We start from the raw sequence: 18,912 nt of genomic DNA, 5'->3' as shown, positions 1-18,912 counted from the left end.
CTCCACCCACCACAGGCCCCCGTGCAGGCCCAGCTGCAGGCCCTCCTGTGCAGGCGGGAAGGGAACAGGGGAGGCACTGGCCGCCATGGTCAGGGGCCAAGCAGGGAGCCCTGTTGCAGGTTTGGCCAAGAAACAGAGAAGTGTCTCCTGGTCCAGGGGACGGCTGCCCGTTACGAAAATGCACAACCTGACAAGTGCCACCCCAGCTGGGTGTCACCCGCACTCAGCTCACCTCCCCGGCTCTCTGGGCCGTGCACGGCTGTGCCGCTATCCATGGAAACCCTGGGGAAGAGCCATGCCATCTTTGCTGGTCATGGTTGGCATAAAGCGCAGTCGCCTCTTGATTGCATCTTACAAATGTCAGCATGGAAAAGGCAGCCATGCCTTTTTACCGAGTTCAGCACCACATTTACTCACACTGGAGACCCAACCACACCCACAGGTCCCTCCCAGTGGACGGAAAACCACTGAGAGCCGAACCAGAGGGCTCCGAGAGACCCCTGTGGTCCGCCTCCCCCACTGCACTGACGGGGAAACTGAGGCCCAGAGGAGGGGTGTCATTGTGCCGTGAGAGAGGGTGAGCCTGGGCGCTTTCCCGAGTTTGACTCTGGTCTCTCTGGAATCTAGATTCTGACTGCTGTTCCCCTTCCCCCAGCTCCCCAGCATGGGCTCTGAGCCTGATGAATAGTGGTGGGTTATTGTTGTCAAGTTTTAATAACAGCATTAATAGTAATCATAACATCATCTGCCATTTATTGCATCTACTGTGTACCAGTGTCTATATTTCGAATCATCATAACAACTCCATTGTGCTCATTTACAGGCAAGGAAGTAGAGGCTCAAAGAGGGTTAGCCACTGGCCCTAGGCCCACAGTGATGGCCTGGGAGCAGCCTTTGACCAGGAGAGGGGGTGTGGGGTGAAGGGAGGGAGTCCCCGGGCCTCACCCTGGTTGCTCTCACCCTGTCCCTGCCTCACTGGTTGGCTACATAGACTCCTCCCATCTTCCCACACCTCTCCCCCGTCACTGGGCAGGCCCTGTGCTCCCCTCGGAGAAGCCTTCCCGGGCAGAACTTCCAGCCCCTCTCGCAGGCCCCGGCACTGGGCTCACCCCACCAGAGAGCATTACACCCCATCCCGATGTGCTCACAGGCCCACCACCGGCCCAAATGATGCTCTCGGAGAGCAGGGGCCAGGCCTTCCTTCTTCCCACCATCCCGGGACCTGCCCGGGACCCTCACGGCCTCGGGGCTGTTGCAAGCACCGTGTCCGACCCCATGTTGGCGGTCACATCTGCAGCAGCTGCCACCACCCTGTCCAAGCTGTAATGAAAGCCTCTCTCTCACGCTGTGCTTCCATATTTAGCCATACGGAGATGCGGACTGCAGTCCGGGAACAGGAGGACAGAATAAACTGTCACAAGCAGACAGGACTCTGCCTGGGAACTATTTATAGGTTCGGATGCCAAAATAGAAGGGGAGACATTAGACAGATGTGTGAATTGCCAAGTGTCAGGAAAGACTAAATAAAGCGCAAGGAGGCAGGGAGGTGTTGGGGAGAAGAACCTGGAAGGGGCGGAGGAGGAGACGCCGAGCAGGGGCCTGCCATTCATCCCCACCCGCATGCTGGTCCTATGGGGGCACTGAATCACCCACAGGGAACTGGCTGCCACTCTGCGAAAGCAACTGCCTGCCCCTCCACTCACATGCAGGGTGAGGCGGTGTCTGTGCCCGAACTGCCATGAAGAAGCACTTGGCTCTCTTGGGAGCAGAAACAGGAAAGGGAGATGGCCCGGGGCACCTCCTGATGGTGAGAACAGCTCTGAGTGCCACGGGAGGACCCATTAAGCCTGCATGGCTCAGTGCTTGAGCATCTACCAGGAAATCAGGAGATCACGGTTCAATTCCCTGTCAGGGCATATGCCCAGGGTTTCGGACTTGGTCCCCAGTGTGGGCGTGTAGGAGGCAGCCAATCAATGATTCTCTCTTATCCTGGATGTTTCTATTGCTCTCTTCCTCCCCCTTGCTCTCTGAAATCAGTAAAAATATATTAGAAAAGGAAAAATAAATAACCCAGAAAACATCACACCTTCAATGTCAGGGTCTTACAGAGTTTGTCCCACCCCAGAGTCTGGGAACTTTGATCTGAGGCCCAGAAGAAAGTAACCGCCACTGATGAGCTGTGAGACACAGAGAGGGTAAGTGGCTTCCTGTCAGTCACAGAGCCGGGCAGCCATGATGCCAGGACGTGAGGGTGAGAAAGCCTGTCTCCCAGGCAACGCTCTCACCCAGCACACAGGCTGCTGTTCTCCAGACCCTGCTGTCCAGTGGCAAGGCGATGAGGGCTCCACGTGCAATGTTCAGTGTTCTCACAGTCACATCAGAACCAGGAGACAGACATTAGGTGACATTAATCTGCATCATATATTCTACTTAACCTGATATATCCAAATATTATCACTTCAAAAACCTTAAACATAATGAGGCACTGGATGCTCCTTTTTTCTCACTAAGTGTTCAAATCTGGTGTGTATTTTACACGGACAGCACATCTCCATCCAGACGGACCACATCGCACGGGTTCAACAGCCCCATGCAGCTCGTGTCTGCCACATGGGACGGCAGGGCCCTAAGAGATGCTCTCCTCCAGGAGCAAACGTGTCCCCAGGCACGTCTGGGAGTGTGGAGATAGTCTCGGTTGTCACATCGGGGGTGGGGGCGGTGCTACCAGTGGGCAGAGGCCAGGGATGCCAGGAGACATTCCTCAGGGCACAGGACAGCCTCCACAGCCCAGGATGACCCAACACAAATGCCAGGCACCGAGTTTCAGAAGCCCCTGTGCAGCTCAGCTGGGAGAGCCTTCTGCTCCTCCTGGCACTGACCAGGTCACTTGGTGGTATTCAGGGGAGGACTGTTCTAGTCCACAGGGCCCAGCAGCCTTCCCCTGGTGCCTTGGTAGGACAGCGGAAAGACTAGATTCAGCAAGGCCCCCCTGGGACTCTCTCCCTAGAGTTTCGGAGTCTGCCCAGGTGGTCGCTCCATCACTGGACTTCTTACATGGCAACACAGGCCTCCCAGAGTCCAAGCAGAGGCTGCCAGTTCTCCTAAAAGGTGCACATAGACCTGGCTTAGTACCATTTCACCTTATTCCATTGGCCACAGCAGTCCCAGGCCACCCAGGTTCAAGGGGAGGGGCCACAGCCTTCAGCTCCTGATGGGAAGGGTGTCAGTGAAAGTATAGCCACCTTTCTCTGCCACATGATAGTGTTTCTATCTAGGACTCAAATGTCATCCCGTGATTTCTCTGGGGGCCTACATTACACCAGTCATACTTCTCCCTGATCCCAATGTATCTCATGTTTCTGCAAAGATTCAGCCCCCCTTTTTCTAAAGATATATCTTTTCTTGTAAAAATTATAATAATCACTTCAGTTTGCAAAATGCTCACCCATACATCACCTCCCAATGGTTCCACAAGGTGGGCATTACCATCCACTTGACAGATGAGGAAGCAGCGGTGGAGTGCTGGTACATGTTTAGCAACAGGCTCCCCAGAGAGAAAGCTCCGATTCACAGCATTTGCCAATTTCCATAACGTAAATACGCCTTTCATGTGACTGGGGGAGAGATGGGCACAATGAACTCTCACGGGCTGGGATGAGCCAGCTCCGGCACGTCACCAAAGCCACAGCTCAGAGACAGGTCTACTTTGAGATGGTCCTTAAGAGTAAGAACCATCACCCTTTTCGACAGCATGGAAGGACCTGGAGATTATTATGCTAAGCGAAATACTGTAAGCCAGTTAGAGAGAGACAAACATCACGTGATCTCACTTATGTGTGGAAGCTAACCAACCAAATAAATTGATGAGGCATGGATGCATGGAACAGAACAATAGAGATCAGTGGGGAGGGGAGTGGAGGAGATTAACCAAAGATCATATATGCAAATGTGCATATCCCATGGACACAGACAATAGTGGGAAAAGACCAGGATGGGGCAGGGGTGGGAGAGAAAAAGAGGGGTTGAAGGGACATCTGTGATACTAATGACGACAATGATGACATCAACAACAACAACAACAACAGAGCCAGAATCATTCAGAGACCTGAGGCTCAGGTGACCTCAATGACTCTCGAGACCCCTCCTCACCTGTTGAAGCCATCCAGTCCCTGTCTGCCACCTCTCTGTCCAGCTCTGGTTCTTTGCAATGCACATCAAGCCCCCGGGTCTAAGCTTAGCTTAGGCCTGATTCTAGGGTAACTCTAGAGTTCTCAGATGTACTCAATCACTGTCTGCTCTACCTCCCTCTCTGGCGTCCTCCACCTCCACCTCCCCTAACTTGAAGAGCCACGCGCATAAGGGGCGTATGAGATCAGCAAAAAAGCACCTGGCCGCGGTGACAGTGGAGTTAACAGCCCCGGTTCAACCCAGTTCCCTCCTTAGGCACAATTTCTTCAGTTAAAATGGGGGTCCTAGCACCTGTTCCCTAGAGCTGTGATGAGGACAAGAGGGAAGGGTTCTATGGAAGCCCACCCATGCCTGGTACACAGTGGGCCCCCAGTAACTGGGGAAGGCTGGATAGAATGGCCTGGGTAAGGCCTAGTTATTGGGGAACTGGGTCTGCCCTGGGGGCTGCTCAGGGCAGTCTGGGCTGGCAACAAAGACTGCATTAAAGGAACATCCCAGCAGGGGAAGTTTTGCTAGGCAGGTTCCCGAAAAGTTTCCACTGTGCAAACCAAGGCCAAGACAGCCACAAGCACAACAAAAGGTGTGTAACAGGATCAGGGCTGCTGATAAGAGCAGCACAGACTAATCATTGATTCTCAAGAGATAAGGGGAGATGGATACAAAGGGCTGCAAAGATACCAGTCCATTTCTACAGAACTTTCCAGGAGGCCTCACCTCTGACTGCTTCTTTAAGTAGTCTGGGCAGAAAGGAGAAGTTGATGGGACAGGCACAATATCATGACTTTCCAGGAGGTCAGGGGGGCTCCCTGGGCACCGAGCATCCGGTATTTTCCTTGGCTGTGGTGAGGCTTTAGAATTCAGGTGCTTGGATCAAGTAAATGAAGAATAGCACCTTCTCTGTGTGGGCCTTTATCCTTCCAATGCATTTTTTAATTTTAATTTTAATTTTTTTATTTTAAAATATATTTTATTGATTTTCCACAGAGAGGAAGAGAGAGGGATAGAGAGTTAGAAACGTCGATGAGAGAGAAACATCGACCAGCTGCCTCCTGCACACCCCCTACTGGGATGTGCCTGCAACCAATGTACATGTCCTTGACTGGAATCGAACCCGGGACCTTTCAGTCCACAGGCCGACACTCTATCCACTGAGCCAAACCGGTTTCGGCTCAATGCATTTTTTTTTTTATTAGTTACAGGTGTACACCCTAGTGATTAGACATTATATAACACACTAAGTGATAAATCTCATACCCATCAGATACCAGACATAGTTTTCAGGATATTATTGACTATGTCCCCTGTTTGCATCCCCATGACTGTTCTATAACCACCAATTTGTACTTCTTAATCCCTTCACCATTTTAACCCCGACCCCCACCCCCTTCCCATCTGGCAACCATCAAAATGTTCTCTGTATCTATGAGTCTGTTTCTGTTCTGCTTGTTCATTTATTTTGTGTGTGTTTTTAAGATTCAATTGTTGATAGATATGTATTTATTGCCATTTTATTGTTCACATTTTTTATCTTTTTTTTTTCTTTCTTCTTAAAGAAAACCCTTAACATTTCATGTTATACTGGTCTGATGGTGATGAACTCCTTTAGCTTTTTCTTGCCTGTGAGACTCTTTATATGTCCTTTGACTCTAAATGAGAACTTTGCTGGGTAGAGTAATCTTGGTTATAGGCCCTTGCTTTTCATCACTTTGAATATTTCTTGCCACTCCCTTCTGGCCTGCAAAGTTTCTGTTGAGAAATTAGCTGATAGTCTTAGGGGAGCTCTCTTGCTGCTTTTAAGATTCTCTTTATCTTTAACTTTTTGTATTTCCAGGGCATTTTGTATTCATCTCTTGCTGGGTGAAGTCAGGATGGCCGGAGACACTGAGTGACTTGCTTAAAGTCATGTAGCAAGCTACCTAGGGAACCATATTAGAACCCATTTCATGGCCCTTACCCCTGGCTTTGCAAAGCTCACAAGGGCCCTAAAGCTGCTCACTCTTCCAAGGGGGGAAGCTGGAAACTCCCAGAGCAAAATTAACCTGGAGGCCCTCCAGAGGTGCTCAGAAGTAACAATTGGCTTCTTCTTTTTGGGGAAAAAAAAAAACCCCAAAGCTGAGTCCCCTAGAAATATCTACTTACAAGTCCTGGATGTGGGTAATCCTCCCAGGGCCAGCTGAGCCTCCGCACAGGGACCCATGGCAGCCACAAAGCACTTTCCCTCATTTCTTCCATTCTTGCCCCAATCTACTCAGCTACCCACGTGAGCCTTTTAAGAGTAGAATCTGGTCTTATCCCAGCCCAGGGCTCCATGGTTGCTAGCTATATATATACACACACAAATGCATGCATGCCACAGTGTTCAGCTCACTCTTGCATTTCTGCCAGGTTTTCGATATGTTCTCATGTTTTCTCATCAGTCTCTCGTAACAGTTCCCTTAGAGGCATCATTAACCCTTTTGTGGTGGATGACAGTGAGGCCATGAAGTCAAACAAGTTGCTTCAGTTAAGCAGCAGCACCGAATACAAATCCAGGTTTTCGAACCCTAAGACCCAGGCCAAGGGGGAAGGCGGGCAGTCAGGGAAGGGGAGGGGCAACTAACGTTTTAGGAGCACCTTCTGTATGTCTTTCCACCGGGATTATGAGTCCATTTCACAGTTGAGAAAACCAAGGCTTAGTAAGGTAGAGGATTGAGCAGCATCACTAAAGACCTCACAGCTGATGAATGCAAAGGAGTCAGATTTGGACTGGGGTCCACTGAGTTGTGTAGGCTACTTTCTCTGTCCTTCCAGACCAGGTTGTCTCTCTGCTCAAGTGTGAGGTGTTATTAACCAGCAGGTCAGTGGCATGGTGTTTCCCAAACACTTGCTACAAGCCCTGTCCTCCTACTAGGCTCTGGAGACCTCAGATGTTATATCAGACACACCAGACACATGCGCTACCCTCAGGAGCTTCCAGCCAGCAGGGGACGGAGATGTGAAAACATAAAACAGACAATGAAGGATGAGCCCTCATTGGCTGAGGAGAACAGGGAGATACCTCAGTAAAGCAAATATTGTGTAATAAAGCAAGCCCCACAAGTCTTGGTTTCCCAGTGCATATAATAGTTATGTTTATATTATACCATAGCATATTCAATGTGTAATCACATTGTGTCTATAAAGTGTACATAACCTTAATTTAAAAATACTTCATTGATCAAAACTGCTGACCATCACCTGGGCCTGGTGGAAAGATGCCGCCAACAGATGTGCTCAATGCAACGTTGCCATAAACCTTCAATTTGTAAAAAAACACAATATCTGCAAAGTGCAAATAAAGTGAAGCTCAATAAAATGAGGAATGCCTGTATTTAATTAGTTGGAACAACTTTAAATGTTTAATAACACGGAAAAAGCTCACAATAAAATGCTCAAGTGAACAAAGGAAGGCTAAAAACGATAGGGACCACTATGATTCAAAAATCTATTAAAAAATCAAAAAACTATCAAAGTTTTGTAATAATAAATTCTTAGAGTTGAATTACACAATGATGTATTGTTTCTTCTGGGTCAACTCCAATTTTAGAGGCTAAAAAGGAAGTTGCAGCCGAAACCAGTTTGGCTCAGTGGTAGAACGTCAGTCTGCGGACTGAAAGGTCCCAGGTTTGATTCCGGTCAAGGGCATGTACCTTAGTTGCGGGCACATCCCCAGTAGGGGGTGTGCAAGAGGCAGCTGGTCGATGTTTCTCTCTCATCGATGTTTCTAGCTCTCTATCTCTCTCCCTTCCTCTCTGTAAGAAAATCAATTTTATATATATATATATATATATATATATATATATATATATATATATATAAAATTTATATATATATATATATATAAAATTTTATATATTTATATATATATAAAGGAAGTTGCAGAAACCGAAAGAAACAAACTCTGTTAAGTTTTTAGCCCAAACCTCCATGGGAAATAACTGATGTGCGATAAGAAATTAACTTCTTAGTTCTATCCAGTTTGGCTGAAGGGATAGAGCATTGGCCTGTGGACTGAAGGGTCCCAGGTTCGATTCTGGTCAAGAGCACAGGCCCAGGGTTTTGGGCTCGATCCCCAGTGGGGGGTGTGCAGGAGGCAGCCAATCAATAATTCTCTCTCAACTTTGATGTTTCCATCTCTCTCTCCCTCTCCCTCTCTCTGAAATAAATAAAAATATATTTTTTTAAAAATTAAAATGTTAAAAAAAAAAGAAAAGAAATCAACTTCTTAGAGAAGTTCTCAAGAATAGGTGTTGCAGGAAATGTTGGTGTGTTTTTTTATAATATATTTTATTGATTTTTTACAGAGAGGAAGGGAGAGGAATAGAGAGTTAGAAACATCGATGAGAGAGAAACATCCATCAGCTGTCTCCTGCACACTCCCTACTGGGTATGTGCCTGCAATCAAGGTACATGCCCTTGACAGAATCGATGTTGGAGCCCTTCAGTCCATAGGCCGATGTTCTATCCACTGAGTCAAACCAGATAGGGCAGGAAATGATGGTTTTGAGGTGTGAGCTGCATGCTAATCAGTCCCCGTAGCTAATTATAACTGCTGGCTTCATTGAGTGTTTACAACACATGGGTACTGTGATAGCTCTTCCCCCAAAATGTCTCCATTTCATCCAGGAGACAACGCTATGATGTTAGACAGTGACTCCAACTCCGACATCAATTCCAAAGCATGTTTTACCCCCACTCCAAAAACAATTCTCTGACACCAGCTGGGGGTCCTACATTTTAGCTTAATGCTGATTTTATTTACTGGGAAACAGTGTCAAACTCTGCAGGTTGGGGGCTCAGTCCTATAAGACTGCCTCTTGCCCTACCCCTAAGATGCCAATTATAAGCCCAGTGACAACTACAGATTTGACCTTCCAATGACCTCCTTCTTGTCATTTGCTAGAGCGACCCACAGAATTCAGGGAAACATGTGACTTCCTGGGTCACCGGTTTATTATAAAATGACATGAGTCTGGAACAGCCAGATGGGAGTGAGGCACAGGGCACGGTAAGTGGGAAGGGCCGTGGAGCTTGCATAGGGCAAAGTAACCGTCTCCGAGTGGCCACTCTCCCTAAATCTCCGTGTGTTCATCAACCTGGAAGCTCTCCGAACCGGGCCTTTTGGGTTTTACGAAGGCGTCATTACCAAGGCCTGCTGCATTGGGCCATCAGGAATTGACTCAACCTCTAGACTGGAAGTTCCAACCTTCTATCACATGGCGGGCTCCCCTGTCAACTGGTCCCTGTCCTTGGGTGCCATTTACATAAGCTCATGTTAAAGGGACTTGTTCTGAGCATCAAGCCACCTTTATTGCTCCGATCACTTAGAAAATTCCAAGGGTTTGAGAGTTCTGTGCCAGGAGTTGAACAATAACCAAATAGGCTATTTCTTACTACAAATCACAGCATTACAGTCACGATGCTACTGAGTGCTTCCCACGTGCCAGGCAATATTGTCTTGTGTCCCCACACGTATTCACTCATCACTCCTCCAAGAGCTGTGCTGTACACAAGGACATTGAAGCACAGAGAAGTGAAGGAACTTGGCTGATGTCACAAGGTGACAGAGAGAGACAGAGACAGACCTGGAACTGCCTGCCTCTCCAAAGCTCATGCTCTCAAAAGAGCCTGGCATTGACAAGAGTGCCAAACCCACCATGAGGCAATACCGCCCCTGCTAACACAGAAAGAGTGGCCTTCTCCATTCCAACCTGACCTTAATAAACTTTCCTTACCGTTTGTTGGACTTGACACCTTTTTTAAAAATATATTTTATTGATTTTTCACAGAGAGAAAGAGAGAGGGATAGAGAGTTAGAAACACTGATGAGAGAGAATCATCGATCAGATGCCTCTTGCACACCCCCTACTGGAGATGTGCCCGCAACCAAAGGTACATGCCCTTGACCGGAATCAAACCTGGGACATTTCAGTCCGCAAGCTGATGCTCTATCCACTGAGCCAAACCGGTTTTGGCTGGACTTGACACACATTTTGGTGTGAATGCAGGTGTAAACATCACTCTAGGATAATGGGTCCCATGCAATGTTCCTGTGTGGACTTCCAAGTCATTCTTGGTTTAAAAGGTACCCCCGCCCAGCCAGTGTGGCTCAGTAGTTGAGCACTGACCCATGAACCAGGTGGTCAAAGTTTGATTCCCAGTCAGAGCACATGCCCGGGCTGCTCTTTCAGCCCTGACTGCAGAATGAAGATGTTTTTATCAAGAGCCTCAGCTGACATGTAACATGAGAGAAAAATGCACTCACGCTGCTTTGTGTGCAGGACTCCATGTGCGTACATACCTGCGTGAGTGCCACTGTAGTTTAGTGTTGTTTGTTATTGCGGCATAACTAGTCTGAGCTGACTGCTTCAGGGTTTTGAGAAAAAAACAAACTCTGAACAAGGAACCAGAGGACAACCCAAGCACGCAGACTCAGAGAGGTGGTCCAGGGGAGTCTTTCTCCCCCAAAGCAAACAGAGCGGGGCCACAGTGAGACTGACCACCCACTTTTGGGGGATCCCCTTGTCTCCTTCCTTGGCCTCAGCTTTGGGTGGGGAATCCCAACAAAAGGCCCCAGTTCTAGGCCCTGGGCCTTTCCCTGCCCACTTCCTCCTCAGGCTGCCCCTCACTGCGGCCACCACAGCCACAGGAGGACTCGGGAGGCTGGTGGCTCCCTCCTCCCAAGAGGGACCACAAAGTAGTCCCGAGTATGGGCTGGGACTTACCCAGAGCCCAGGAACCACGTGTGTAGCAGGCTCATTCCATTCCTCCTTTCGGCTTAATCCTGCAGGAGGATTAACAGCAACAACAACAAACACTAACTGTTATTGTCCCCTGTACGAGCCTAAGCACCTTATTATCTTTTTAGAAAAAGATCTAATTGGCTTTATTGAGAGATTCATGAATCAGGCAGCATCCCATCTAGCACTTTATTTATTTGTTTAAAAATATGTTTTTATTTATTTCAGAGAGGTAGGGAGAGGGAGAGAGTGATAGAAACATCAATGATGAGAATAATTGATTGGCTGCCTCCTGCATGCCCCCTACTGGGGATCGAGCCCGCAACCTGGGCATCTGCCCATGTCCAGAATTGAACCCAGGATCCTTCAGTCTTCAGGCAGACGCTCTATCCACTGAGCCAAACCGGCTAGGGCTCTAGACACTTTAGACACACTAACTCCACTGAGGGAGGCACCACTATCATTCCCATTGTAGGACCCTGGTGCCCAAAGTCACACAGGGAGAAAAAGCAGCCCTGGGGTTCCATCACAGGCTGTGTTGTTCCTGCAGTCTGTGCTCCAGCACGATGCTAAGGAGGGAACCGCCGAACAGGAAGACAAGGAGAAAGGTAGGTTCAGCGAAGCAACATGGCAAAAATACATATTACTGCTGCTCTGTTACTGTCTGGGTTTGGGGCAGGGAGACCTCAGGGACCAGAGGTATAGGGAGCAGTGAAGTAATATAAAGATAGAGCAAAACAAAATGCATTCAGTGAGTGAACACAAATCAAGATTAGAAAAGTTACGTTACCTAAAGGATTTTTGGTTTGGGTGTTGATAGTCTTTTCAGCAAAGCTGGGTACTGAACTTTTTAAAAGTTTAAAAATGGAAAGTGAGCCTGACTGGCATGGTTCAGCGGCTGAGCATTGACCTATGAACCAGGAGGTCATGGTTCAGTTCTGGTCAGGGCACATGCCTGGGTTGTAGGCTTGATCCCCAGTTTGGGGGAGTGCAGGAGGCAGTCGATCAATGATTCTCTCTCATCGTTGATGTTTCTATCTCTCTCTCCCTCTCCCTTCCTCTCTGAAATCAATAACTATACATACATATATATATATATGTATATATATATATATATATATATTTTTTTTTTATTTTTATTTTTTTAATGGAAACAGATTCTACTGCATGGCTCTGGGAGGAAGTCCCAAACCCAGAGGAGTAAGCTGCCTCCATGCCTAAGTGCCCTGGTTGGTCCCTTGGTCTCCTAATAGAAAGGAGACATGCCACCAGACTCGATGTCCTGGTTCCATTGGGAAGGCTTGTGCTTTCTGACCGAGTTCCAAGAAGCTGGGGTGGCTGGGGGGTGGGTTGGGTTGGAGAGACCTAGAAAGGATTGCTCTGGGGGCAGAGAGATGGGAAAGAAGCAGCTGGGCAAAGGAGAAGAGCAGAACTTCCAGACTCTACATCGGTCCAGCCCGATTCCCTCTTCCTCCAAGAAGCCTTCCCGATCAGCCTGACCTTGCACAATGCTCCCCGCTTGCACTTCTAGAGCACATGTTGACGTGTAACACGCTCAGCGCATCCCTACTCCCCACTTCCAGCTTCTTTCCTGAGGTTGGTGTTAAAATGTCAAGTCCATTTGGCCCTTGGGTTTCTAAAGGATTGTAGTAGCTAACTAATATCTAGGTTAGTTCCCACAGCCCGGTTACTCTCATTAAGAGGCAGGACTACACAAGTCCACACAAGGCTCATGTGTGTCCCTCTCCCATGACCTCAAGAGAGCACCCGGGGAGACTATGAGGTTCTTTCTTTCCTCTTTGAGATTCCTACACTTTCTTTCCTGCTGGACACTGCACGATGCGGGGAGAGAGGGTCACTAAGGTTTGCTATATAAATTAACAACTGTACACACACTATAACCTTAGACTCTAGCAGTTCACCAAAATCTAGGCCCTCTGCTTCTGCTTGGACACAGGTGTGGACCACATTTCCCAGTCTCCCTTGCAATTAGGTATGGTCACATGACTGGTTCTAGCCAATAGAATACAAGCACAGGTAACACTTCCAGGACTTGATAAATCCACCCACAAGCCTCTTCCATGTGGTTTCCCCTTCCAGCCTATTGGGTGGAGTCAACCATGGGCAACTGGAAGCTGTGTGCTGAAGGTGGCAGGGCCTCCATCAGCCAGGATCCCTGAGCCTTACCCATGGACCAGGAATCATTGAAGAGAACTAGAAAGGATTGGGAAACTAGCCTGAGCGGGAAACTAGCCTCTTCTATGGTTAAGCCATTAGACCTTTTTATCATCATCCCAGCAGCTGGCTGATCTCCCACCTCCACGTTCTGCGTAGCCTGGCTCCATCTGCCTGACAGCCACCCAATATGGTTTCCTTATTGTCTCCTCCTTCCACCCCAACCTAATCTCTGAGAGGTAGGGACTGGGTTTTGTTTCTTGTGTGTCCCCAGTGGGAGGACAGTGCCTGACACAGAGTAGATGCTTCATAACAATCTGTTGGACACACGAGTGAGAGATTTCTGTTTTACCCATTCTTCCTGAGTCCTGGTCTCCACAGATAGGACCCCCAGACAGCAAGAGTGGGAACCAGCCTCTGCCTTCAGTTTCTCCTCTAATTCCCGAGCTAGAAAATCAGCCTTTATCTCACACACTCACCCTCAGGACCCAGCCTGGGCCCCCTCCTGCATGGCACCCTCCCAAATCCTTCCCACCATGGTCTGTGAGGAACTGGCTGAAGAAATAAATGCAGTCCCCATAGACAAGATGTTAAGTTACCAAACTCAAGCAGGTGGAGGCCTGAGGAAGCGATTCTATTCTTGTTCTCACGAGCCTGGAACGTAAATGCTCTGAACTTTCCAGTCCTGCATCGAAGCCTGGCTATACATCTGCACACATTCCGGCCTCCAGATAACCTTCCGATGATCTCCCGAAGGGCTCGTGTGCTCAGACTACATGACATCGTCCTGACCACTGGACATGACCAGACCTCCTGGCACCCATCCTCCAGGTCACCTGACATCCGGTAATGGCCCTGGAGGACCGCTAAGAATGCAGGGCCAGAATGTGCTTTGTATGATAAGAATTCTCAACTTTTCTTTCTTCTTTGGAACATTTCTGGGTTGTTGCCTGGCCTGTGGACTGAATCGCTATCATTTATTTCTAGCCGAATCCTCCAGACTCTTTGAATTCATTCAATATCTGTGGCCTCTGTGCCCCTCAGCCAGGGGCACAGTCACACCTACCACACTGCACAGCAAGTGCGGATGTCTGTCTTTATCACCCACCATGCCCCACCCGCTGTTAGACTGGGAGACCCTGGAAGCCAGGGCTCTCTTAAGTGCCTCTTAGGAAACAAGCATTCCAAAATATTTAGTAACTGTTTAAAAATATTTAGATAATAGTTATCCTATATAATAAAGATATAATATGCAAATGGTCATTACGCCATGAAGCGTAACGACCGACCACATAACAACTGGATCACAAATCAGCAGGAGGGTGGGGCAGCGAGCTACCAGTGGGCGGCGGAAAACTACAGCAAGCTATGAGGGAGGGCAGGGGGGAGCTATGGGAGGGTGGCAGTGAGCTATTGGAGAGCTTCTGGTGCACGAATTCATGCACAGGGCCACTAGTGTAAACATAAATTACTTAAGTATATACTATATAAGTATGTTATATACTTATAATGCTTATATACTACTTAATAAATATTTTATTTATTTATTTATTTATTTATTTATTTATTTATTTATTTATTTATTTGGTTAATCCTCATCTGAGGATATTTTTCCACTGATTTTTAGAGAGAGTGGAGGGGGAGGGAGAGACACACAGAGAGAAACATCAATGTGAGAGAGACACATTGATTTGTTGCATCCTGCACTCATCGATTGGGGCCAGGGGTTGAGCCTGCAACTGAGGTATGTGTCCTTGACTGGAATTAAACCTGTGACCCTTCTGTCAGCAGGCAATGCTTTATCCATTGAGCCAAACCAGCTAGGGCTATTTTCTTTCCTTTAACTGTTGTCACTATTGCTAACTAAGAGTAAAAAGCTGCCCACACTCCCTGGATCTAGTTATAGGAGGATTTAAGCTGGTACTTGGAATATTCTTCAGATTCTTCTAACATGCTTTTGGGCCCTTAATATGGGGCATGGCCCACAAGAGGAGGGGGAAGCCCAAACGCTCTTATTGTGTCTCGGTACAAACCCACCCTGGATTGGAGGTCCCTAAACATTTCCCCATTGGGGTGCAAGCCCAGTCCCATGCATACATAGGGGTTTTGTCTTTCAAAGCACTTGCTCCTTGAGGCGACTACTGTGCCCATTTGACAGATGAGAAAACAGAGGCCCAGAGAGGATCAGTGACTTGTCCGAGATCATGAGTGTGTCTGGGCTGTCACCACGCCCCAGGGCCCCAGACGTTCCTGCTCCATCTCTCCCCTCTCTCCAGCCTGAGCGGACAGGAGGAAACCCCACAGCGGCCTCCAGGAAGCCAGCCAGCAGGCAGCGACACAGGGAGCGGAAACTGACAGTGACCCAGCAATCGCGTCCGCGCTGAGAACTTCCCGTGGTTCTAATTCTACACCCCTCCGGCCTGAGGGGGGGCTCTGTGGTTAGGGGTGCAGCATCTGCTGCTGTGGTCGGAGGCCGAGCAGAAGGACGGGTACTCACTCGACTTTTCTTCTCTGATGGTGTACTCGAGCACCTCGGACGAGCTCCCGTTCCGGGAAGGGAAGTGGACACAGAGCACCAGGTGCTTCGAGCCGCCGTCCCTGCGCACCAGGAAGGTCTGCAACAGAGAAGGGGGCTGTGTGAACCCGACAGGATAACAGAGAGATGGGAGTCATCTGGAATGTTCCAGAAACAAGCAGGCGGGGCGGACAGTCGAGCATCTCTCAGGAGAATGGGGGATTCTGGCCAACGAGCCATGTGTCACCCAGCCCATGTCCCCCGGCTCCCGAGTCTCAATTTCTCATTTGCCCACAGAGCGGGATTCCACTAAATCGTTGTTTCCCCAAGAATTCTGTGCTGGAGACAGGGTTAGGCGAGAGGGGTTTAACACACAGAGTCCCAAGTCCCACCAAGATGCTGGTTCGGTTGTGGGGGCGGGGGGGGGGTGTCCCCAGAATCAGCTGATTCCAACCCGGGTGCTGGTCCAGGGTCCACACTTAGGAGAGTCCTAACGTACATGAGTCAGGTTGAATGTCAGCTCTCTGGGGAGCCCGGTGGACGCGATCACAGACATGGGTCCATTCACACTATTGTCCCCACAGAAATGAAAATAGCTAACGATTATCATAGAGCTTTCTCTGGGACAGGAACTGTGATGAATACTTTGCATACATTCACTTGCTCCTTCCTATCAATAACCCTCTGACGTGAGCTGTGTTGTCCCCATTTCACAGATGAAGAAACAGAGGCGCTCGCAGATCCTGACGGGGCCCCTCTCCTCTGGCTGCTGTGATGCCTGAGTGCATGCCCATCGGGGCCTGGCTCCCCGGGTGGGACTGTCCTTTCTCCTCCTGTGGGTTTGCCACTCAGCCTGGAGGATGCATCTCTCTCTCTAGTAACTGAGGCGTCACCAGACTCTACACCAGAGCTGGTGTTCACAGCCCCCCACTTCTGCTTCCCCAGTGCTTCCGCTCCGTGAAGGGGCTGCACCTCCCACCGCCATCCTGGGGAGGGGGTCCCTGCTTCATTCACAAACTCTGCCCTCCTTCCAGGAGAGGATCGACACCTGTCCCCAGCCTCGGGGGCACAGCCTCCCCCGAGGAGGGGGGCTGGGTGTCCTTAGCCAAGGAAAGGTCATGCCTTCCTTTCCTGAGAAAGGAGTTGGTCTCGGAGGCACCGCCCCTCCCTCACATCTCACCTGGGTCCAGAGCTGGGAAGACCAGTGGTTCACGGAGTCCCGCCAAGGCGGCAGAGGGAAGGTGGGGTGGAGGGCCCTGGGGAGGGGGGCTGGGACAGCTCCGAGACGTGGCCCACACATGAGGGGCTCTGGAGGACCATTGAGACGGCCCTTCCCCCCTTTTCCCACCGAGGCCCATGTTTCTACCAGCCCCCGATGATGCTCCACATTCTCTGCCATTGCTATTATGATCATATTACTTTGTTATTAACACAATGTTGCTATAAAGGTTAATGAAGCATAATAATATCGTTATTATTGATAGTAACAGCTAACTCGTATCACCTCCCTCCTCCGCCCTAAGCCCTAACACCAGTTCCTCAGAGTCCACAGTCTTAGTTCTCTGACTAACACATGGGGGTGGGTGCTGTGATTATCCCCATCTCATAGGGAAGGAAACTGGAGAGCATTCCGTCATGCCCAAGGCCGCAAGGTGAGGAAGTGCTGGCCCTGGATCTGAGCTCAGGCCTTAGCTCTGGGTCCCGAGCACCAAGCACCGCCCTACCCTCCACCAGCCCAGAGGGTGCCCTTGCCTGAAGGCTGTGCTCTCCCTGAGGGAGCCTGTCCCCCTGGGGGCAGTGACATAAAGAGCCCCTTAGTCATTGAACGGGGGCTGCCAATGAGTTCACCAGCCCCTCTCCTGAAGCACGCAGAGGCGTGAGAACTCGAAAGGAGGGAGGGTGGGAGGGAGGCTTCCGGGGCAGAGACGAGGAGCAGGCGGGATGCTGCCTGCAAAGGGGCCCACGCTGGAGGGGCCCTCCCCAGGGGACTGGCAGGAAGGCGGCTCCCTTCCAGAGGCCCCTGTCCTCTGCTCCGCGGTGACCTGGGCTTCCAGTACGTACGCCTGGCCTTGCTCTGAGCTGAGCCAGGAGCACGCGGTCTTTCAGAGAAAGGAGGTCACTCTGCCCCTTCCTCGGAGGACCAAGTGGGAACCAGTGATCAAGGGAACGGGAGAGAGTGTAGCGAATCTCCTGGGCTCATCACCGGGGGCTGGTAGAGCATGGGGGTGATTTACGAAAATACATCTGGCCTTTGTCCCCCTTTCCTGGCAAAGCTTCAGAAATCCCTGGAATTTCCTGAGTGACGGGATAGGAGTGTCTTCTGTCATTCACAAATAGCCCCTCGCTACCACACCTGAGTTTAAGCTAACAGGTGACTGCTGGGTGGGCCCTGAGTTTCAAAGGGGGTTGGAATTGCAGCCTCCTCCCTTCCCCCCCCCCCCCCCCCAATAGACCTCTGTAGCCAGAAGCTCAGAGGAGCCCTGGTTGGTGACACATTGGTGTACTGGGAGGGTGACGGGCCCAGACCTACCAGGAGGGGGCCTGGGGCTTGCATGAGGGCTTGTCAGAGGCCAGCAGGGGAGCAGCCAGCTATGAGTTCTGTGGGCCTGGGAAATTCCACGGCTTCCCTGAGCCTCAGTGTTCTGGTCTGCAAATGGGGTTACTAACACCGAAGACCACCGGCCAAAGCCAGAAAGGAAGTCAAAGCCCTCAGGGTTGGGAGAAGTACCTGAGATACTGCCCAGGAGCATGCCCTTCGGGACAAGTGGGTCTCCACAGAGACCCCACCCCAACCCCGCTGCTGGCCTTTGTGCCTCGGTCTCCATCTAGAACCACATGTGCTTACTGTGGAGAGAAGGAGGAGGGGCTTCCTGGAGAGAGGGGGCCAGTCGGTAGGAAGGAGCCACACGTTCAAAGAGCGGCTAAGGCCTGCGCTCCGGCCCAGGCACCTGACACCGGGCATCACCCAGTTCTCACCACAGGCCTCTGGGGCTGGTCCTATTACTGCTCCCTCTGATGCATGAAGGTGTGGGGCACAGACAGACCAAAGGATCCCAGGGCCATGTGGACAGGAAGTGCAGACACAGGATGCAGCCCCAGGTGTCACCGTGAGCATCTCGCTTATCTCTTGCCATCACCTGCGTGAGCTAGTACTTACTTCCTCGGGGGCCGGCGTGAGGGGGTGGTGTGAGGGGTGGAACGCTCCTCTGGCTGGTCTCTGACAAGCCCTCAGTTCTGAACCCGAAGTCCCCCCTCTGTCAGCATGGCTACAGCCTC

At 50.1% G+C, this 18,912-nt stretch overlaps 1 protein-coding gene across 2 annotated transcripts in view; it reads right to left on the bottom strand.

Annotated features, from left to right (window-relative positions):
- Nucleotides 1–18,912, bottom strand: part of RIN3 (Ras and Rab interactor 3) — a 105,646-nt gene that overhangs the window by 48,807 nt on the left and 37,927 nt on the right. For both annotated transcript variants that reach the window (XM_084883831.1, XM_084883830.1), the window contains exon 3: nucleotides 15,619–15,736. In XM_084883831.1, coding sequence (XP_084739957.1) covers nucleotides 15,619–15,736 — 118 coding nt within the window. The remainder of the gene's footprint in view (nucleotides 1–15,618; nucleotides 15,737–18,912) is intronic.

This window comes from Pipistrellus hanaki, assembly GCF_964339955.1.
Source record: "Pipistrellus hanaki genome assembly, chromosome: 1".
NCBI lineage: Eukaryota > Metazoa > Chordata > Mammalia > Chiroptera > Vespertilionidae > Pipistrellus > Pipistrellus hanaki.
This window is presented reverse-complemented; position numbering and strand designations above follow the sequence as displayed.